The sequence below is a fragment of the Centruroides sculpturatus genome, unplaced genomic scaffold, assembly GCF_000671375.1.
Source record: "Centruroides sculpturatus isolate CEXI.00-Female unplaced genomic scaffold, Cexi_2.0 scaffold1614, whole genome shotgun sequence".
Taxonomy (NCBI): Eukaryota; Metazoa; Arthropoda; class Arachnida; order Scorpiones; family Buthidae; genus Centruroides; species Centruroides sculpturatus.
In genome coordinates, this window is record NW_019385753.1 from 128,252 (window position 1) to 153,060 (window position 24,809).

Genomic DNA, 24,809 nt, shown 5'->3' on the forward strand with positions numbered 1-24,809 from the left:
TACCAGGTTGGAGGCACATGTCTGGATGGTCTTTAGCATTGTAGAGGGTGGAAATTGGACTTCTTCTGAAAGCTAATCAGAAGTTGTTATTTCTGGTAATCTCCTTCTTCTGTCATATGTAACAGCTTTGTATATGATGTCACAGCAGTGATTGCTGGATGTGATGGAGGTGGCAGAGGAATGACAACATATTTGACCTTTGATGATGTTCATAGAGTAGCCAAGTTGTCTGGCATACTGAGTGATAACTTGGAGTTTCTTATTCTTGTCTTGAACATCAGATGAATGGGTGAAAGCTCAATGAATTAGGGCACTGAAGTCAGCTGAAGAATAAAGGATCATGAGAAGGGGCAGGGGCGAAAATTGGATGGTGTGTAGGCTTCCTTTAGACTTTAGTTGAGATGTGTCCATTGGATAAAGTAAGTTGGAAGTCAAGGAAGTGAACTTGTTCTCTGTCCTGTTCCAGATGAGGCATAAGCCATAGGTTGGTGTTGATTTTATACAAATACTCTTTAATACCAGTTTTTTGCTGCCAAAAGACAAAAATATCATCTTTTGGCAGCAAAAAACTGATATTCAAGATAAATATTATTTAGTATATGGTACTTAGTATACATATTCTGTATGTTGAATCAAAATGCAGAATATGTACTGAACTACAATACGACTATTTCAGAAAGAAAACAGCTTTAAACAAAGAGGATAATTAGAAATGACATGCCAAAATTAATTTAAACGATAAGTAAGAAAATTGAACTGAATGATAAGATTATAAGTAGAATATGTATTTTGGACTTGATGATTTCCTTTAGATTTTTCTTATGATATCTAAAAATATAAAAATTAATCTTTGATATATATTTTCATAAGTCAAACTATATAATAATGTTTTGTTTTATATAGTTAGGATTTAATATCCGAGGTGGTAGAGAACACTCTTGTGGTATTTTCATTTCAAAGGTGAGTGCTTTACTCTATTTAGATAAAAATAAATATAAAAAACATTAATAGATCAACTTCCTATTAATTTGGAAACTAGTAAATGTTACATTTTATTTAAAACATTATGACACAAATTCAATGGTTCTCAAACTTTCTAAGGCTGCACTGAAGAATGCTATACTTTTTACCATGTGAATGAAGCATTAGCATCAGTATATTCAAAAATCAATAATCAAATTTCATGTTTATCACGCTTACAAAACAGTGAAGCAATAAACTTTATTGGGTAAATGTTTACTTAGGTAGTCCCTATGGTGGCACTTCCGGTCGCCATCTTGTTTGTGAACGCGATGTCCACAAACAAGATAGTGACCGGTGCAGCTACTAACTACACCGGTATTCAAATTAAACAAACTTCACTCACCGCAATGTTTTAGGTAGTCCTTTATTGTCATGTATAAAATAGTAAACATGGAATTGTCTAAATAAAGTAATTTATTATAGTACATTGAAATAAATTTGCAATTAAAACTTTAAATTTTGTTTTTTCCATGGAACACTCATGGCAAGTTTGTGTGTTCCATGGAACACAGGTTGAGAACTACTGCACTAATGACTTTTATAGAAACTTAAGATAATAAAAGTTTGTTAATAGTAATTTGAATTACAGATTAATCTTGAATTTAGAACAGCAGATTGTAAAATCTTATATACATTCAAAGTACAGGAAAATATTTGTCAATCAATTAAATACAGAATATATTATTGAACACATAAGTAGAAAAGGAAAATGTAATGCATATGCATACGTGTTTGGCAGTATATACATGGTTTCTATGCACTTGGAAAATCAGGGATTTTCATTACTGTTCAGAAAAAGTCATGGAAAGTCAGGAAAATTGTCAAAAGGTCAGGAAATTTGCCTTCTTGGTTGCCTTGATTTTTTTTCTGATAATATGCTTGATCAAGTGTAGTCATTTGCAGGCAGCAAGAAGTAATGTGGTGCAATACAACTTATGAAAAGAATATTTTCAGGACCCAAAATTTTCCCAAAAATTTACAAAGTACAAAAAATGATAAATAATCGTATTTAAATTAAAATTATTTATCACTTTTCATTTTAATAATTTTGATTGCGTAACAAAACAATTTCTGNCAATCAATTAAATACAGAATATATTATTGAACACATAAGTAGAAAAGGAAAATGTAATGCATATGCATACATGTTTGGCAGTATATACATGGTTTCAATGCACTCGGAAAATCAGGGATTTTCATTACTGTTCAGAAAAAGTCATGGAAAGTCAGGAAATTTGTCTTCTTGGTTGCCTTGATTTTTTTCTGATAATATGCTTGACCAAGTGTAGCCATTTGCAGGCAGCAAGAAGTAATGTGGTGCAATACAACTTATGAAAAGGGGTGCAAAATATTTTCAGGACCCAAAATTTTCCCAAAAATTTACAAAGTACAAAAAATGATAAATAATCTTATTTAAATTAAAATTATTTATCACTTTTCATTTTAATAATTTTGATTGCATAACAAAACAATTTCTGATTTTTTTTCAGTTTATTAATATTTTACCAGGTATTAATATAAAATTTGGGGAATTATTAAGTGATAAATTTAATAAATAATATATACTTTTGTACATGAATTATGAAGGTTTGTTAATGAATAATAAATAAATACTTACTTTTTTTCCAAAGCCATGTAGATTTATGATTAGAGATTAATAACAGAATAAACTACTTTAATGTAATAAAACATTAAATTTTAATATATTATTAAAACTAAATATGGCAATTATAAAAAACATATAACTATTAATTATAAAAAATAATACTTAAAAAGTTGGAGAAGCAATAGCATGTATGCATAGTAAATCAAATACTGTTTTATTTTATCAATATATCATACTGTAAGAGGCATGAGGGTCAGGAAATTTGTACAAAGTTGGTCAGAGAAAGTCATGGAATTTAAAGCAAAAATTTGAGTAGGAACCCTGTATATATATTCTCAACATTCTTGTTATTTATCAATTTTTGAGGATCATCCACACTGCTAAATTGACATTACTCAATTGACAAAATTATAGACTAATTTATCTAAGATCAGCAGTATGAATCCATTATCCCATAATAATTTTTTTTCATATTCGATCTTTGATGATATAATTTAAGAGTAACAATACATTATAATAAATGAAAAGCCAAAGAATAGAAAAGAATAAATAAAGAATATCAATTTCGTGTGTTTTTATGTTAGTCAATGTATTAATTACGGGTATACAGTAGACCCCCCCTTATAACATGGGTTCATATAATACGGATTCGTATAACATGGCGAAAAAATTGCGATCGTATTTGTATAAAAACACTAAAAGAGACTCGTATAATACGGTAAAACTTCATCGCCGACTCGTGTCGCGGCAGGATTGGTCAAATCTAGACCAATAGCAGATATTGCACAAACTGTTGAGTTTAAATGAGAACTGGACCTACTAAAAAACATTTATTATTCAATGGCCATAAAAATTATATTTTTATTAATGATGTCTCCAAAGTTCAGCGAATTTTTCACAGAAAAATAACTTATGTGAAAACNAATTTGTACAAAGTTGGTCAGAGAAAGTCATGGAATTTAAAGCAAAAATTTGAGTAGGAACCCTGTATATATATTCTCAACATTCTTGATATTTATCAATTTTTGAGGATCATCCACACTGCTAAATTGACATTACTCAATTGACAAAATTATAGACTAATTTATCTAAGATCAGCAGTATGAATCCATTATCCCATAATAATTTTTTTTCATATTCGATCTTTGATGATATAATTTAAGAGTAACAATACATTATAATAAATGAAAAGCCAAAGAATAGAAAAGAATAAATAAAGAATATCAATTTCGTGTGTTTTTATGTTAGTCAATGTATTAATTACGGGTATACAGTAGACCCCCCCTTATAACATGGGTTCATATAATACGGATTCGTATAACATGGCGAAAAAATTGCGATCGTATTTGTATAAAAACACTAAAAGAGACTCGTATAATACGGTAAAACTTCATCGCCGACTCGTGTCGCGGCAGGATTGGTCAAATCTAGACCAATAGCAGATATTGCACAAACTGTTGAGTTTAAATGAGAACTGGACCTACTAAAAAACATTTATTATTCAATGGCCATAAAAATTATATTTTTATTAATGATGTCTCCAAAGTTCAGCGAATTTTTCACAGAAAAATAACTTATCAGAAAACGCGCCGCCATCCGATGCGCCACTCCACAACGAAAACAAGCTTAAGCAATGTATCGTCAAATGGTGCACACTCGGTAAGTAATCCTACAAATTTTTGCTTATAGCATAGTTTATATGGATTATTCCCAAAAAATTATATGTGTTTTGGAAACATTGAGTCAAATTAGTCTAGAATCGATTAATTTTATGGAAGAAAACCTTTCAAATAGCCGTAGTCCCTAAACTGCATACGTGCCAGGCTGTGATTGGCTCATGTATTTAAGTGACTTGTAAAACACAGAATTCATATAAAACAGAACATATTTATCGTGTTATAGGGGTCTACTGTATTATTTATTTTTTACTTTTTCAAGATAAAACTTTCTAATAAACTTATTTTAAAATTTTTAATCAGGTAATGCCCAATACGGATGCAGAAAGACTTGGTTTAAAAGAAGGAGATCAGGTATTTTATATTTATTATTTGTAAATTAAATTTAAAAGAAAAACATTTTACATTAAATAATCTGTTTCATTCACTTGGGAAGGGTATAAATCTACATACATGAGAAAATAGAAATTATACAATTTAAATTTATTGAACACTAGCTTACCCGTTGCGCATTGCTGCGATCTCAGAAGAAAGGAAATTTAAGCAAACTCGTTATGACAAAATTCAATTTACATTTTATAATTTTTATTAAAACTTATTATTATTACATTATTATTTCGAGTCGATATTAAAATTTGGAAAAGGGGGATACCTAGATCAGTAAAATATGCGAATTTCCTCCTACAACTTCGATTGTTCTTCGGGATACAGTTGAGGTTTTAACGAAGTTCGAGCGAATACATAATTAGCAAAAAAGAAAGTTGAAATAAAGTGATTAAACAAAAATTATTACAAATATCGTAAATAACAGTTCATAAATGCATATATACAGATATTTTTTGAAGGGAGAAATGGTCTTCACAATTTGAAATCGATCGAACACACTGTGCTCGAATGCTCGTGTAAACGCGCGCCATCTATTGTAGGATAAATGTACTATGCCAAAAACCTTTGCGGGAGTGTATTAAAAAACTTTCTGAAGTTTTATGGCAATCATACTATGCCACAAACCTTCGCCGGAATATATTAAACAACTTCCCAAAGTTTCACGGCAATCGGATAAACGGTGTGGTAATGCATGAAGGACACACACACACACACAGACAGACACACATACATTCATTTTTATATATATAGATTTAAAATAAATGAGAGAAACTCATCCATATTTGTAACTCAATAAATAATGGTTTATTAAAATTAAGTTTATAGATTTTCTATATGAATGTACAAGTTGTTTACACACACAGACAGACACACATACATTCATTTTTATATATATAGATTTAAAATAAATGAGAGAAACTCATCCATATCTGTAACTCAATAAATAATGGTTTATTAAAATTAAGTTTATAGATTTTCTATATGAATGTACAAGTTGTTTACATTTATTTAATCATTTGACACAAAGTTTGTAAATGACAATATAAAACATTAAATAGGAAGCTTTACAAACACTTTATTAAAATAATGTGCTTTCAGGTAAATTCGATCTTTTTTAAATATGTTGAAACAGAAATTACAAAGTTAATTTTGAGATTATCAGTTTCATATGATGTTAATTCAATTTTAATTTTGATCAGATTATAAATCAATTTAAACTACTTTTCTTGGAACAAAAACTTGATAAGAAATTAACTTTCAGCTGTATTACATTAAGAATCAATAAAAGAAATTTCTCATATTCACATTTGGCATTTTCTTTAAAGTTTTTCACACCAAGCATTTTGAATTGAATTTATATTTAAAGAATGTATTTAACAGTTATTATTATAACTTGATAATAAATCACAACAAATATAATAGAGTTCCCTGTTCTCTTATTCCATACTTAATACATAATATTATCATAAAATATTTCAAGTATACATTACTGAAATTAAACTTGTCTTTTATATCTGTTTTTAGACAAGCTTGAGAACAAAGATTTGCCAATATATCAGAAATATAAATATTTTTCTATATTGTGGAAAAACTGATTTAATATATTTTTTATTAACACATAATTCTGTCATTTTATGAATAATAGAGATGAGTTTTGGTATGAAAATTTGGTTCTCTATCTGCAAAAGTAGGAAGAACTCAGAATCAAAATTCTATAATTATTAGTGTTGCAACGAATAGTATATTTTGCCTCAGGCCGAATACTGAATATTTGGCCAAACTATTCGGCTTGATTAATGCATGTATGAAAATTGGCGCGCAAATCGCATTATGGCAAGGACCCTGCTCTCTATTGGCCCGCTGTCACTACGCTTTGCCAATCACATTAATTCTTGACAGTTGTAGCGGACAGACATGAGCGTCATGGCATTATGTGATAAATGATGATATCAAATGTGGATAACAATGAAATGACCTACACGTGTAAATAACAGAAAAAGAACAGAGAAGGACCGTGAAGTGAAAACGTGAAAATAAATATGAAATTGAATTGATAACATAATCAAACAAGTCGAGGCAGCTTATTGGTGCGAAATTTGTGGCCATCAATGCGAAACAATTGTTGTCATAGACTTCGGAAAGCTAAATGCTTGTAATGAGGCGTGCACAGGTGAAAGCCTGGGGCCGTTCAAGATACCAAGCTGTCTCGAATCTGTGAAACCATAACTGTGACTTATACCGACGTCCTATCTGTCTCTTTTCTCCGTTATTACCAGGCTATGAGTCATGTAATTGTAAAACGGGAAATCTACGATAGAAAGTGATGAATCGAAGTATCGTGAGCACGTATTAAGATGTATGCATAGGCATACGTGGACTAGAACGATAGAGGAAAGAGAAAGGGAAGTGCAAAGACGAGCGCTTAAAAAGAAGGATAGGCAGGCCCAGACCCTCAGATGTGCGACGATTCTTGAACAAATAGGTGTGTACGTGTGCTGATCTTTGTAATTATAAATTGTGAATACATATGACTAATATTATTTTCTTTTTTATTTTGTGCATGTTATAAGTTATAAATAAATATAAACAAACAACACTAACCCCATAACATTAAATCTAAACACCAAAATGATTAATTTACTGTGTTTTTGTTATTTCTTACTCCTGGTTTTAGGTATTCGGTATTCGGCCGAATAGTAACCGAATATTCGTTACATCACTAATAATTATGCAAATAATGGGAAGATAAGCCATTCTTTTAATTTTATGTTTATCTAGCTATTTTAATATTTACATTGAAAAACAGAGAAAGTATTCATTTGCTTCATTTCATTTGCTTTAATTTTATTCCTCCAAACTGTCACATAAAACATATCATAATGAAGTTTTCAACACCAAAGGATGCTCTCACATTCAGAAAGCAACATTCATTCAAATACAGAAAAAATATTTGAAAATTTCAAGAAGTTTCATCTCCATTTTATCTGATCAGAATACTTCCTGAAACAAAAAGTTTTATAAAATAGAGACTTGGTGGGGCAGAGTAGATTTTTTTGATCTAATATTAAGAGATCTTCAGATTTAAAAATTTTATCCATGTATCCCATAATTTATATCATTACTCAAACAATGTTTTATTTTTAATTTTGAAATAAATGGTTACTGCACTATTACAACTTATATTCTCCTTTTTGAAAAAATTATTTATCTATAACACTAATAAATAATCCTATGTTTAACTTAAAATTCCTCTGCTTTAAAATTGTCTTTAAGTTAAGTAGAACTCAAGTTCTCATCTCATGATATTATAAAATGGAAGTTTAAATAGGTTATAAATTTTATGTGAAGAAGAAATTAAAATTGCCATTGTTGTGTTAAGTTTTGAAATAATTTTATTTTTTAATTTTTCTATATCTGATACAATCATAATAGTCTAAATATGTATTTTTTTTTTTCAACCGAATGACATTAATCTGCTCAACAATTTTTAATTTAATGATGGAATCACCTAACAATAAAACGTGAAAAATTTGAAAACAAATATAAAAAAATATAATTTGTAGTTTTCTTAATCCATCCTTTTCACAAAATTCAAATATCAGATGGGTTTTAAAAAAGCAGTTGTACTTGTTTTTAGATAATTCATCCACCGAATATTTAAGTTTGTGTAATACGTCATATTACTTTATCCTAATATCATCTCTGTTTAGAGATAATCCAATATATATAAGCAAAATAAAATTGATTAATGTTTCAAATACAACAAATACAAATTAAATATTCATCACATTCAATACATATTTAAAAACTGTGGACTTTACACATACCCTGTATAATGAATTCATAAAAGTTAAGAATGACAAAAAAGGGTGTTTCGTTATTTTTATAATGTAGCTATTTAAGTTTGTAATATTTTATAAAATTTAATAATCATATTAATATATAAAGATGCATGTAAATTGATTAGGTTAAATTAATTTAACTAATTAATTTAATCTAATCTAACTTAATATATTAAATTAGAAGCAATGAAATTATTCAATATTGATTTTATGAAAATTATTTAATAACAAGTAATTTAATTATTGTCAAGTTTTCAAATTTAAAATTTCAACATATTATTATTATGTTAATATTAAAATATATATTTAATTCTTAATTTTAATAATGAAATTTATTTTAAAGTTTTAATTTATGTACATTTAATATGGTAATAATAGTTTTCCATTAATATCTTATAATTATTTTTATACCTCATATTATAATAATAAGCATTTTGGTAACCATAGTTTGATTTGCCATAGTTTATTAAATGATGACTTTTTGAGAAAATATTCAGTCATAAAAGTAGAAGTCTATTGTATAACATTATAGATATTTTATATGTATTTCTTTTTGCTCTTTATCTTCTTACACATATAATGTAATGAAGTTTTTATGCTTTTATAAAGGAAATCATAATTTTATAAACTCATAAATAATTGTTTTTAAAGTTTATATGAAAGAATAATTTAATTCTTTGTTTTCTTTAACAAGTTAAAAAAATGAATATAACAAATGTGAAAAAAATCTAGATTCTTTTAATGTTATAATTAATAAATTAAAGAAACAAAGCTGTAAAATCAAGTTAAAATGTAGTTTATATATATTTGAAAATGTTTTTAAAATGATCTTTGTCAGGAAAATTTACAAATAGAACTAGAATATGTAAAAGAACATCTTAATTTAAATTATAACCAGATTGTGCATGAACTTTTCACGCATTTTTAAATACAAAAAGTATATTAATATGTAATAAAATGTAAAGCCCAGTGCAAACTAGTCAACATGGTTGCTTTGACACATAGACAGAAACTGTTTTTTATGTCATGTGACTGTTTGCTTTTGACTACTGCCAATGATCACCACAAATTGATGATTGACTGAGCATGAGTGTTACTAGTCACCAACAAAAATACAGTAATAACTCGGTTTTTGTTGCTAATTCATCCGAAAACAATCGGCAAAATTCAAAACGAATGAAAATCGAGGCAATTATTTTTATATAGATCAATGTAAATCTAATTAATTTGTTCTAGACACTTCAAAATACATACCAAAAACACATTTTATAGGGAATAAATATAGTATTTAATACAAAAACAATAAGAAATTAATATAAAATGAATATAAAAGTGGCTGATTTCAGCAATCTTAATGTTGCTCTCATATTTTTCAATGATTTTCTTCTTCAACTTTGTGTTCCTGGCCTTCTTCTTTGAAGGGCTGCTGGCTCTGGAAACTTTCTGTGGTCCTATGATGGAGCAAAAAGGAAAGGAAAGCAATGGAATTGTTTGGTAGAGGTGGAGGGTAATAATGCTCATACAACTCATACAACGAGAAACAACGTCACACCAAGCAGGAAAATGTGTGGGTTGCCCTTTGTTTTCACAAAATTAGTGGCAAGGTCACGTGTGCCAATGAAAGTTGAGGCAACCAATGAAAACTGACAAATTTTTTGCAAAAAAAATTGATGAAAACTAAAACCAATGATAACCGAAGTCAACAAAATCCAAGGTATTACTGTATCCAATTAGTCAAATACACTCTTCATCTAATGGACTGCCTACTTTTCATCGAAAGGCCTATCCTTCCATTGCAGGCAAATTTACTTTGATGTTGAAGGAGACCAGTTTGCTTCGATATCAACCAGTTTGTACCATGCTTCTTCTAAAAGGATTTATAATGTCTGTCTGTGCCCAACTTTCCTATCCTTAGGATAGGAAAGTTGGACACAGACATACATTACAAATCCTTTTAGAACTTGGTGCACAGTTCTAAGGTGAAAGTTGGGCACAGACATTACAAATGGCATAGATATTACAAAGGTGCATAACTTTCTTAAATTTTACCAAGTATTCTTCGTTATGTTTATGCATTAGACTGTGGCACTCATTCCTATACATTTGTTTTTGTGTGCACAGCATATTTTTGTTGTATGCATTAAATTGTATCAAAAACTTAGAAAAAAACATAACAAAACTTATCAAATGATTACATAGATGTTTTTCATAGAAATGATTTCATTAGCCATATGCAAATTTTAAACTATGTTCACTTTACACAGAAGTTTATCTTCTTTAAAATGAGAATAAATGACTATTCTTTAATAAACAGAAATGCCAAAATTCCTATTTAAGTGAGAGCCAATTAAAGATTGACAATCATAGAAATTGCATTAAAGTAGAATTAATTTTTGTTTGTGTTGGACAATTTTGACTGAAGATTTGGACACAATGTATTATGGAAAAGTTATCTTATCTTACTGTTTCTATATTGTCTACTTGGACATTGTTTATTAATAGAACCTGGTGTAATAAGTCCTATTAATTAATAAACAAGGTTCAAGTAGACAATATAGAAACAAAAAAGTAAAACAGTAAGGACATAGAGATAAAAAGAAATATCTTATTGTTTCTAATTGTAGAACAGAAGATTAGAGAATTGTTTCTCAAAAGTTTCTGATTTGCTAAAATATATACTGTAGATGACAAAATTTTTTAAAAAACACAGTAACTGATAATGGAATGTGGACTTAGTGGCATGATCATAAAATAAAGCAAAAGTCATCGCAATGCAAATCTTCTTCCTAATCAAAATTAAAGAAAACTTACCAAATTTGAAATAAGATAAAGATGATGCTCATCAGTTTCTTTAATTAAAAAAAAAATACAGAGCGTCAATTATCCGAAAAATGAATTAACCAAACTTGACTTAAGAGTGTACTAATTCCAGAAATTACGAAGTTTTTATGTAATAACAATTGTCAGCAAGATGTACGCTTACTATTGAGCAATCTCGTTATCAAAACTGATGTAAGGCAAAACAAAATAAGTACTTTATTTAATATTAATTTTACTATTATGTATTTTTTTATTTTGAATTTAAGGTCTAATCAATACATCGTAATAAAAGACTATATATAAAGATATTTATTTATTTGTTTGTTTGCTATGTACTCCTAGGCCATTTGATCAATAGCTATGAAAGTCTGCAATTACATTAACATACTTCTAACTTAGATATTGTCATATGTAAAGTACAACCCCATTTGATTTGCTGGTTATACATNACTAATTAAAAGTGTTTTAACATTAAAAATAGAAATGTGGTTTAATTTAATGTTTTAAATTCAAACATTTGTAAATCATTTATTTTACAGATATTATCTGTCAATGAATATAATTTTGAAGATATTGAACATTCTAAGGTAAATATTATTATTATTTTTTTCTTGAATCAATATGAAAATAATTAGACTATACAAAATAAGAACTGAGAGAAATGAGGTAGTCTTTTATATCTGAAACTGATGAAAAATTGCTATTATCAATATAAATGGGACTGTCTCAATGAGTGAGGCAACAAGGAAATTGACTCAAGCAGCCAAGTGAGAGATGAAGTAAAATAAGCAGTAAAAATATTTAAAAACAGAGAGAGTACATAAAAATAAGCCAAATACAGTAAATGCACATTAAAGTTGTGTATAAATAGTTCATGCAAGAGTGCCAGCACTAGAATTTCTCTCTGTTGTCAACCACTATGGAAGCAAGGATGGCAAAAATCAGTTTTGCATCAGGTGAAAGTTACCGTAGAGCCAGCACTGAATATAAATATCTTTTTATAGTAGAAATATGTACAGTACTTTTTAGATTTGATCGTTTGAATCTGTTAACCAACTGATGTCAGTTGGCAATTCAACATCTGCATTCAGCAGAGTCAACAGTTGTCACTGAGCAAAGGCATTTTCAGTAGCTATTACCTATTTACATCTGCCGAATGATGAGTAACATATGCATTGGAACAGGAGTTAAAAATATTTAAAAATATTTTTAGCTTCTTTATATAGAAATTTTAAAAAATGGTAATAAAGAAGAAAGAGACAATTAAGAAAAACGAAGAATCTGATCAATTTGTTCTTATAACAAGTTTTAGTTGATTAATTACTACTGTATACTTTTGTCGATTAACCACAACAACATAGATTATGTTGCAGTAGTCAATCAACAAAACTTGAGTTTTGTTGTATCCTATATCATTATGCTTTTCAAATTCATGATGACCCGTCAAATTTATATTGGAATCTGACAAATCATCATAAAATCATTCTGGCTCTGTTGAATCTAACATAATTAAAATAATACACAATATCAGTAATCAAACATATAAAATAATACCAGCCATCATTGGTCAGTTGCATTTAGTGATAGGTAGCATAAATGAGAGATGCTACTAAATGTGACGTCAAAACACCAAACATGTTCTGAAACAGTGCTACTGTAGAGGACATTCAGCAAGAAAAAACTTAACTGATTTGGAACTGTTGCGTCTCCTGAATGCAGCCAATGTTACACAATCTATACACTTGCTAATGATTTTGTCAAAATTATTAGCATGCGTTTTAATACTTAACTTTAACAGATTGAGCATTTTGGTCTAAACAATATACACATTCAATAAACTGTATTAGTGCTTTCGTAAAGAAAATTTTAATAGTAGTTTAATGATTTTTGATTAATTTATGAAAATACAGTTGAACCTGTCTATCTTGAATCTCACAAAAACAAGAAAAACTTTGAGATAGACAGGTTTCGAGATAGAGGTTCTTATACAGTAAACAATAATAAGTATGATTAGAGTTATGGTATTTTATTAAACTACAATAGCAAGTTCAGTACATAATCGTATTAGGTATAAATAAAACATTTTGACATATCTGAACAAAAATAGTTTGTCAATAGTTTCTGATATCTGACTTCAACTAATTAGAAATAAGTCAAACTCTTAGCCTCATCTCACTAGTGACCACATGGATAAAACCACTGAACACTGGTAGTTGGTTGTGAATTTGTGTCTCACCAATGGGCTGGCTACATGGAGTTTTCCACATTTTCTTCACAACACCTAAGTGGGTGCCAGTTTCCCATTTAAAGTCCTACCAGGAGGCATCTCCCCTCGTGATTGCCCATGTGTTGCATTGATGTAAATAAACAAAACCCTCAGCCAATCAGAGAAAAGCAGCATTAATTACAGCTATGTACTATATTGCAAGAGATGCTTCTCAACTATTAAAATGTAATCTTCCGGTTTTGAAATTGTAATTGACACTTCAGTCCATAATTTGAGATATAGAGGTTTTGGGAGAAAATTATTTGAGATAAACATGGAAAATATATTGAATTTAGGCTGAAAATACAGGGGAAAAATAAATTTTGAGATAGAAGTTTTCCAGATAAATATGTTTGAGATTAGTTTCAAGTATAATTCAATTGCCATGGTGGATCATCTAACTAATCAGCTTTTAGTATATTTCATCAAATCCTCAAAAGGTAAGGGAAAAAATGGTAAATTCAAGGTAGCAATAGTAGTATTATAGGATAATTTCATTAAAAATCATTCTCAATTTGATGCAGTTTATACAGGAAGAATATAGGAGAAAAAATGGAAAATAAAAATATGTACAAGCTGTATCACAAACAATTATTTCCAATACAGTAGAGCGTCGATTTTACGAATCAATTGGAAAATCGGGTTGTCCGGATAACTGATTTACGTACGAAAAAATAGTTTAACGTATCCGATGTCGAAATTTTTATCCGTTGCGTGTCGCTTCGCGTTGAATTTTCGTCGATGTTAAGCCTAACAAAGACTATTGTATCGTTAAAAATTATTTTTTTATTTTGTACAAACAAAATAAATATATTNTACTTTACACTCATGAAAAATAAAATTGGAATTTAAACTAACTTTTAAATAAAAATTTTGATTGGAAAATTTTTATAATATTAAAAAGACATTCCAGTAAAATAATAGAATTTGAAATAAACAAAATATTACTTTGCTATGTGCTGTATAGAAGTTATTAAAGTACTTATTGCATTTGATTAAATATTTTTTTAAGTTTTTTTCACCTCATCAGATTGATTGTCTTTATTTTTGAACACTAACAGATTCAAGCACAGAACATTTTTTACTGTATTGATCATGGAACATTTTTTAAACTTGGCACTTGTGATCACTTTTGATGCACTGATTGTGTCACCTTCAAATTTAATTGTTTGGCTCTGGATCTTGCCATGTGGATTGGCTACTTAATTTCATTTTGACCTTCTCACATTGTTTCCTCTGGTTGATCATTTTTAGGAGCCAAACTCAGGAATTTAGTCAGTTTCCTTGTTTTTTGTTCAAAACCAGCACTTTACATATGGCTATTGTCAACTCCTCTGCCATTCTTATAGCACTGTTTGTAAAGTCACACACAATTACCTTCACTCCCTCCTACCAAACTGTAGTACTTTTATTTGTGATCATTTCTTCTGCAAGTATCATTTGTGTTCTTTCCTTGTGAACATCCTTTGTGTATTTTCAGCTTGTCTTACAGCATACAGCAGCTACTGCTTATGTAATATTTTGTTACTGCAAAGTCTTCATATGCAACTGCACTGTTATAAACTCCACTGGACTGGAGTTTATATGTTTATTTAAATTTTATAGAGTTGATAATGTTAAAGAATACCAGAATTTGTTATAGAAGTAAAAAACTATTTGTTTTCTAGTTGAAATTTTATCAAGTTTTGAATTAAATGGAATTTAAATAAACAATTAACAATAAAGGAACGAAAATAAACTAATAATATGATTATTTCAAATTTTCGCATAAAATATATAAATTTGATATTGTTTTATTGAAATATCTTTAATTAAGTGGCATGGAACTAATTTATTGGGCTGCAATTTGAAAAAATTATAGACCTATAAATTCCCTCCATCATCCATCCATCTGTCTTTCCTTAATATCAAGAATGGAGTTAGATAGTTGAAAGTCGAGACCAGATATAGAATCTTTAGAGGCAGTAGGTCCCAATTAACTGTATGAACTTCCAATGCAAACTGGAAGTCATGTTATTTCAATTCAAAAATTTTTCCTTGAAAGGTGTTAGATAGATGACTGGCATGACTCTATTGTTAACTGGAAAAGTATGATGTGCAGGGGAAGCCACTACTAATTTGAGGTGGAGAGCATATATTTTAAATTAATTAAATTAAAAATATGATTAAAAATTTCAGCCTGACATTGTGACAATGTCATAATAAATAATTGCTCAAAGAAAACTGCCGCTTCAAACTCGTTAAATTAGAATTAAAAACACTAAACTGGCATTCCCTGAGCACTGGGAGTTCAGTCGTGGGTTTGCACTTGCGCTTGGACGAGCTGGCCACGTGGAGTTTTCCGGGTTTTCTCCATGTCTGTAATGCCTGAATAGGGACCAGTTCCCCTTAAAAGACTTTCTGAACGGAATTATTTTCCTTGCATAACACCTCTATACAGAGCTGGTAACTCTGATACTAACTTCCCCAAGACTCACCTTGGCGCACCACTAATCATTAACTAACCTGCGCCAGGTGCTTGCTGAAGTCAGGAATGACCGGATATGGCATGAAGAAGAAAAACATTAAACTTATATACCAACAAATTTTTATAACAATTGCAAAAGTTTTCATCATGTTGAACAGACATCATCAGGCAAACTAATCGCCAAATGCTAAAAACAAACAGGGGATTGCAGAACACATGTGCAGAGGGGAGGTGACATAAGATGAGAGAAATGGGGAGGGGGAGGATAGTAAGATTTATAGTTTGAAGAAAGACTTTCACACAAAAGAAGTTTTGCAAAAAATCAACTACAACTCTTACAATCTCACGCTCTACCTTGAACAGGACAATGAACATAGGGTTGAATTCCTGGACCTCTAGCTTTCCTCATCCAATGAGCACATATCTACTCAGGTTTACTGAAAATGTATACACTACCCAACATTCATCTTTGCCTCTTCCCACGATCTGTTCACCATCAAGATGGTGGGGTTTGGGACCTTGGTTTGAAGGGCATTCATCCACACAGGATAGAGATAAAGAGCACCTTACAATCACCCACTATGCAACTCAGCATGGCTACTCCCCATATACTATTAAAGGCCTTATATGTCCTTTCCTCCACCACTTCCACCTCGCAGATAAATTGCAACCAGGACACAAGTTATAGGATCCTCACTTATGACAGGAAGCTAGCTCCTCTTTACAAGGAAATATCCAAGAGAAATAACTTTTGTTTAGCTTTCCATAGAAGTCCCTCAATTTCTTCCCTCCTCCACAATGCTAAAGACCATCTGGACCTTCAACCAGGCATATACACTATTCCTGTCATTGATCATAGATCCAGCTGCCACTTAGAATACATAGATGCTACAACATGCCCTTTAAACACCCACCTCAAAGAACATCAGACATCCATCACAAAAGGATTAGCCAACATGGCATTGGCTATCTATGCCTCCAACCCTAACATCAATGTGGAATTCCGCAAAGCACTTTTACTGTATAACTCTTCCAGGCAACCCTTTCTCAAACATCTTGAGCAGGTGAAAATATATAAGGCCACCTGCAAAAAAACCACTATTAATTTTCATGATGTTGACTCCCCACATCATGGAAGTCTTTCTTCGAACTATAAATCTTACTATCCTCCCCCTCCCTGTTTCTCACATCTTACATCACCTCCTCTCTTCACACATGTTCTGCAATCCCCTGTTTGTTTTCAGCATTTAGCAATTAGTTTGCCAGATGATGCCCATTCAACCCAGGTGAAAATGTTTACAATTGTTATAAAAATTTGTTGGTATATAGGTTTAGTGTTTTTAAAGTTAGAATTATTATAGCATCATGTATTGTATCTGTATTCCTGTCCCTCCTGCTTATCTGATCAGGTCATCCTCAGTATTTCTTGCTTTAATCTGTCCTTTCCTTCTGGCCTGAACCCCTTTGAATAGGCTTTTGTCTTTCTTCAAAATCAATATCATATGAAAATTGAGGCCAGAGGCCAAACAGTAAAGTTGTCGGTCTGTCATGTTAGAGGACCAAGGTTTGAGTCTGGTCTATGTTCTGCAATTTTTCACGCGTGGTCTATTTCAGATATGTTGGGCCATGCCCTTCATTGCTAGGGCACTCTGTTGCCAGCCTTTCTGAATTTGTAATGTGCTCTCTTAGTCCCAACAGGGTAGAAACAATTGAAGAAAAACAGGAAAATTGATTGGATATTAAATGCAGATGGCAATCTTGATTGTCAGATAATAAGAGAATGACTGTTTAATTTTTACTTTTAAAAAAAAAGAAAAATTAGAAATAAAAATTCATCAAATCAAAAATCTGAATTGAATAATCTGTGTGTTATCTTCATGGAAATTTATATAATTCAAAGAAATATTAGAATTGTTTTGTCAATTCTCTAAACTGGTTGTTTAAATTTAACAATAAAACTAATTACCTATCTTCCATCAATATGGTTAATAATGGACCAACATTTAGTAGTCATTATCAAGTTACATATTCTGAGTAGAAGAATATGTAACTGGTGAGAGCTGCTAAAAAGTGATTCAGAAAATTCTGTTTTCTTTAAATAGTAAAACTGAAAGAAAGAAAGAAATTTAAAATGTTCAAATAATTCAACAAGTCTGAAGACAAACACAAAGCTTTGAAAGTGCTGAGCAAATAAATTTTGAAATAAAGAAAGCTTCTTAAAGCAGAAGTGACAAATTTTTTATAAGATAAATNTTTTTACTGTATAACAGATTCAAACATAGAACATTTTTTACTGTATAACAGATTCAAACATAGAACATTTTTTACTGTATAACAGATTCAAACATGGAACATTTTTTAAATTTGGCACTTGTGATCACTTTTGTTGCACTGATTGTGTCACCTTCAAGTTTAATTGTTTGGCTCTGGATCTGGCTATGTGGATTAGCTACTTAATTTCATTTTGACCTTCTCACATTGTTTCCTCTGGTTGATCATTTTTAGGAGCCAAACTCAGGAATCTAGTTAGTTTCCTTGTTTTTTGTTCAAAACCGGCACTTTACATCTGGTTATTGTCAACTCCTCTGCTGTTACAAACAGTGCTATAGAACTGTTTGTAACAGTTCATATTTTTCAACAACAGTTTTAAAGTGCTGAGCAAATAAATTTTGAAATAAAGGAAGCTTCTTAAAGCAGAACTGACAAATTTTTTTATAAGATAAATTCTTAAACTTTTATAACTCATTCATTACTTTATCAAATATATCTTATGTGACATGTCATTTGTATTCTTTCAGGCCGTAAAAATTTTAAAATCTCATACAGATATTGAAATGCAAATTCGATTTTTTCCTTACGGTAGGTATAAAAATTTAAGGCACCTTTTGTCAAACAGTAACAAATGAACAAATAGAATTTTTAGATTAAAACAATACAGATATAGTTAAATAAATAAGTTTAATTTATTTGTTTATGTGCGTATGATGTATTCACACAATTTATATATTTTGTTTCCTCCAGGATATGGAAAAACTTACGAGAGATCCACATTATCGAGTCACGGAAGTCTAAGCAGTCCTCAATAGCATATGATTGATTTTTTTTTTGTTTATTAATAAAATATTTTTTTAAACTCCTTGTGATGTAAAATTTGTTTAAATATTTTCAAAATATATTTTTAAAAATAAGTTGTCTTATTTCAAGATAATGATATTCAATTCTAGTTCCAAAATAATTTAGGTAATTGAAATTATATTGGAGAAAATAAGTAGATTCTGTTATTAAATAAACAAAACAGAATCACGTAAATTGAATTTTTGGTATAAAATTTCATAAAATTCAAATTTCCGATAAAAGTTAACTTTTGAAATTTGGACTTTTAATTTAACCACTAGATTATTTTTTCTGTAGTATTCCAAATGTTTGTGAGACTAGGATGAAATAATGCTGAAATTAATGGACACAGATCTATCAAAACAATTCTTCTAAAGATATATCTTAATTTTTGAGAACTTCATATTTTTATTTTTCAGTTTAAAGAATGGCAAAATTATTGTGTCAGAAAATGCACTATAATAATAGGAGTGTTCCAAATTGTAGAGTGAGCTTTTCTGGAATATTACATAATATGGCTTATACAACACATGTCACATGATATGAGATAAACTTAGTTAATTATATTCAAAGTTAAATGCAAAGAAATACATAAGTGCCTTATCATAGTTTTGTCTTGAAAAGTTTGATAATACACACTCATGTATAAAAAGTAAGTATAACCATTAATTTGGCCTATATCTCAGTCAGATCAATGAGAAACTTGATATGCAAGCAGAACATTTTACTCTTTATGCAATAAAATAATTGAAAAGCAGAAATTTAATCTAAATTATGTCAAAACCAAAACAAGAAAACCTACTAAGCATTGTCCTAAATCTTCTTGCACAGAAAATGATTAATATGGTTGCTGGTTGCCTCCTGAATGTGCACATCCTAAACAGCAAGTCCTTTCTTAAACAAGAGTGTCTTGAAGCTCATTGAATGTTCTCGGTGGCTGATGGGATGCAGCTTGTCATACAATGCATTCCATGAGATTTAGAACTGGAGATCTTGCTGGTCATTCTGTGCAATGAATATTTTTACCGTCAACAAAGTCATTGACAAGTTCAACCCTATGTGTGAGACATTATTGTCCACAAAAATGAAATCACTACCCAAGGCACCTCAAAAAAAGTCTCACAAGAGGTTCCAGTCTCACATCTACTTTGCAGAAGTGCACCTTGCAAAAACTTGGAGCCATTAAGCATAATATTGCTCAGACCATGATATTGCCACTTCCAAACAGGTTTCTGCAATGTTTATGGGACTGCATTGGGTTCCCTATTCTCTCCAGATTCTAATCTGACAAGAATTCGTTCAGTAGACTGTACTGGGCTCTTCCTGTGGATTGGATAGTTATGCTTATTTTTTGGACAAATGTATATACTGCATATTATCATCTTTGAATATAAAACATACTGTATTTCATATTTTTATATTTCATTTACTTTCAGAATTGCCAGATTAACAAAATATTTATGAATCAGGATAGGTTTTAGTTGTAAGACCACAACTAAAAACTATCCTGATTACATCAACTCACAGCCTTTTATGCTATTACTATTGGTTTAATAAATGATATAATCAATTGATGAAATCAGAAATTTTATATCCCACTAGTCAAAAAATTTTCCAATAGTTAGGTTATTCTATCTTATTTAGTGGAAACACTTGAGTTGGTGACATTGATCAAAACTCTCAAAGACAGTATACAAATAAAAAAAAAAACTAAGAATTACATTGTTACCATGTCAAATGCAGAAGTACAATATAAAAAGGGCTGCATATAGAGGGATACGTTGTGGTAACAATGAGAATTGTTTGAATTACATGGAATCATGTGTACCATTGCTAGAATGTTAAATGTATTTGCATACTTATTGTGACTATATTTGAATGTACCTATTTATTTATATTAAGTAAATTATACAGTACACACATACAGAGTTGGTGCTAAGTATGTGTGTGTCCCAGGCAACATGATACCTTGGTGCTCTTAACTAGAAAATAACAAGAATATAACAAGAAGCGTATTAAATAATATGTGAAAAAAAAGTTCATTTAAATAAAGTGGTATTATTTTCAACTATATGTATTATTTTTATTACAAAAAGTATTAAACTAGATTGTTGTTTATTTGCCAAATAATCTTAAATGATTTGAGGGAAAGAATTACCAGACATGATAAAAACAAAAGGAAGTCTAATGGGAAAAGCTAAATTAGTAAGATTTCCCTGATACAGATTATTTCTTTCCATACCATCTAAACTGTTTTGAAAAGTATGCTCATTTCTCACTCATCAGAAGTGAAAGGTACCCTTTCTAATTCAGCATTGCACTGTACACCACTCTCTCATCTCAATGTTTAGGATTTCTGATTTATGGCAATCTAAGTATAGAGTATGTAAAATAGAAAAAAGAAATAGAACATAAATATTTTAATTAAATATTGTTTACATCCCAATCTTTTAGCATTTATTTGGAATCAGTTAGTTATATAATAGTGTTATTTTAGTTTTAATAACTAGGAAAGGACAGTACAAAATATTTTCATAAAATGCATAAAAATTAACTTTTCAGTCATGAGGAAGTGATTATTATCATACTTTGCCAATATTTATTCTAACCAGGGAGTAAACTCCTAATTACTCATTTCACCTGAGCCTAGTAGGATTTTGATGGGTTCAAACTAATACCCAAAAGTCTCTAACTTTCAAGACGAAAACATTAATACTATTACAACTTAAAAATGAGTGTACAGTACATACCAAAATTATATTACAAAGCTCAACTAACTTGCAAGTTCTTTTAAATATCACAAATCTTTGTGGCAAAATAAAATGCATTGCTTTATCATATTCTCCTTTAAACAGTCATTTAGTTATCTTTGTATACTTGTCAATGCTCTATTATTATGCAAATACCATAACTGGAAACCTGAAAGCATAAAGTTTTGATATTCAAAGTATTCTTTGATAGTTTCACTGCAGAAATGCTAAATGTCTGACACAAGTTTATATAAAATTGAAATTTGCAATTGAATATTTACAAAAATCTTTAACATATTATGTAGAGTCGGGTTGTTTGTAACATTTATTATTTCATATTATACAAAACAAAATTTTAAATTTTAGTTATATTTGACTTATATTTAGTTAGTTATTTTAAAACTTTATATTTGTATATAAAAAGTTATTTGCAAAAAATATCTTTATCAACAAATCAAATAAATTATTGTAATTTTTTATAGATTAATGTTTACAAGGTTTTAATATACAAAATGTTTTTGATCAAACATTTTATACAAACATGAGTCAGTGATTAAAATTCATGTTTGTAATCATTGTGATCTGAAGAAACAGTTTATGAGAAAACAAATATTTTGTAGAAACTGTCCACAACCGTTTCAATTTAAATGTATGAAAGTGTGATTTTATTTCAAAAGAAAATGACATTTGTTTTTAGTTTCAAGAGAGATATTGGAATAAAATTTTTCTAAATAGCAGATTCGAAAGTCAGATAGTGAAAACATACTTATCACAGATTATAATAAATATGAATTGTGAATGATATTTCTTTTCCAGAAGTGTCATTAAAACTGTTTTAATTAAGAAGTTTACAATTTTATTCATTCTGTATCTGATAAAATACATTTTAATGTATAAATACTTATATTTAAAAAAAATTATTTAAATTTACAAAGTAGCTACATAGTATCTTGTCTTTAGTCTGAAATTCAGACACGTCTAAGAAAGGAACATAATTTTGCAGTCACGATTTCAAGTTTTCAAAGTTATAATTTCTTCGAATCGATATTGTATCGGTGATCTTTCGTTGTAATATTTCAAACCATAACAGACAACAAAAGTGCACTTGTATAAAGAATGTGTAAAAAGACCACGTTCTGCATCCTATGCAGTACCGTTCGTAACTTCCCCGGGCTTTACTAACTCCGACCGCGTCCTGTCCAAACCTTCCCGTTCTTCGCCGTTACGGTCGATTTCTTTTGCTTCTCCTTCTTTTTGGTGTTTAATTTTCCCATTAATTCCATTAACGGGAAAGTGTTCCCATTCAAACGTGCGGTTCTGATTTTTCCAGAAATCTCTGACGTCGTTCTGAAAGACGTCTTCGAACTTCTCTCCGTAGGGTACCCCGAAGAGTCGCCTGAATTTGTCGTAACATTTTCGAGCGGCACGCTTCACTTCTTCGCTCCCAGAATATTTTCGACATTGGAAAACTGTCTTGACTATAAATGGTGCATAAACTAGAGACAAGAAACTGAATTGATGATGCAATAACTCTTCTAAATTACGAGCAGCTTTCTGAACGTCGTGATCGTCACCACTCAGAGATTCCTGGACACTTAATATTAACTCTATGAGAATTAATGCTTTACGAATCGCTTTTTCGTGTTCTTCATCATCCTTTTTGCTTCCGTTTACACGATTTTTAACACCCAAATTCTCTTTCTGGTGTTTCCAACGAAGATTATTTCTCAATCTGGCCGCACGATATTGTAAAGTCGTGTCTTTCCTGCCTATTTTCTTTCTCCTCCTCTTTGTATAACCGTCGTTTGGACGTTTCCTGCGGATTTGCATCACTTTCCGAACAACCCACGAGTTTGTTTACAAATCGTTGTAGCTGTTGCCAACCGTAGCGTCTATAAAGTGTTGCCAGCTAGGACTTAAAATAGTTATAATTTAAAAATAAAGAAATTAGAAAATGTTTGGGCTTAGAAATTTTATTACAACAAATTATTTAAAGGTTAGGATCGTTTGGATATATTAAAAAAATTTCCAAGTTTATTAGTGAAAAAAATAAATAAATAAAAGAAAATGCAAAAGCGACCGAGAGGAAGGACGAGACGAAGATGGAAGTGATTAATAAACACGATATTTTTTTTCTATAATAACAAGAGTTATTATGGAAAAAATTATAAGAAGGATGATAATCGCCGATCTTTCTAATCATCCTTACCTTTTTTACGGCCGGATGGTGAAAGTTCTGGTTCTATTTACATATACAGAGGACTCATAATGTCACCACTGCCCGTGGTGACATTATGAGTAGTGATGTAACGAATATTCGGTTACTATTCGGTATTCGGCCGAATACCGAATACCTAAAAACAGGAGTAAGAAATAACAAAAACACATTAACTGTATAAAAAACTTCCAGTCTAGACCAAAAGTCATGTGATTTTAACACAAAAATTTTCTCCACGACCGAGTTAGATAGATGATCAGCATGAATCTGTTGTTATGAGAAAAAGTATGACGTACAGAGGCAAGACACTGCTAATAACTTTAGGTGCAGAGCATATATTTTGAATTAATTAAATAAATTAAAGTTACAATAAAAATTGCATCCCAGTGTTGTGACATATTCACAATGCCAGGCTGCACTTCCTACCAGAAAATGCTACCGCCCATTTTGAGTATATCGAAATCGAAGAATATAAATTAAATTTTTTTTTAATGTAAGAGAGTTTCTTTTATCCTATTACATGTCAAAACAAATACGATTTTTAGAACATATTTTAATTTATTTATTTAATAATTAAATTATCATAAAGCTGAATAATGTCTATATATCTGAGGCTTCCTCTTAACATTAAAAGATTTCT

The 24,809-nt window shown here is 30.0% G+C and overlaps 2 protein-coding genes across 8 annotated transcripts in view; one reads left to right on the plus strand and one right to left on the minus strand.

Moving 5' to 3' along the window:
• The window catches only part of LOC111641792 (PDZ domain-containing protein 11-like), a 38,794-nt gene extending 19,614 nt beyond the window's left edge, over positions 1–19,180 (plus strand). For 6 of the 7 annotated variants that reach the window (XM_023388021.1, XM_023388020.1, XM_023388019.1 and 3 more), the window contains exons 4-8: positions 904–960; positions 4,609–4,659; positions 11,894–11,941; positions 18,886–18,946; positions 19,109–19,180. In XM_023388021.1, the coding sequence (XP_023243789.1) occupies positions 904–960; positions 4,609–4,659; positions 11,894–11,941; positions 18,886–18,946; positions 19,109–19,173 (282 nt within the window). In that variant the 3' untranslated portion in view covers positions 19,174–19,180. Of the gene's footprint in view, positions 1–903; positions 961–4,608; positions 4,660–11,893; positions 11,942–18,885; positions 19,026–19,108 lie in introns of all 7 variants that reach the window. The other variant, XM_023388022.1, reaches the window with a different exon arrangement.
• A 3,310-nt stretch (positions 19,181–22,490) lies between these two features.
• Positions 22,491–24,219, minus strand: LOC111641795. The gene is made up of 2 exons (XM_023388025.1): positions 24,161–24,219; positions 22,491–23,866 (listed from the first exon to the last, which is right to left on the minus strand). The coding sequence occupies exon 2, from the start codon at positions 23,779–23,781 to the stop codon at positions 23,095–23,097; it is 687 nt and encodes a 228-aa protein (XP_023243793.1). The 5' UTR covers positions 23,782–23,866; positions 24,161–24,219; the 3' UTR covers positions 22,491–23,094.
• Between the last annotated feature and the right edge of the window lie 590 nt (positions 24,220–24,809).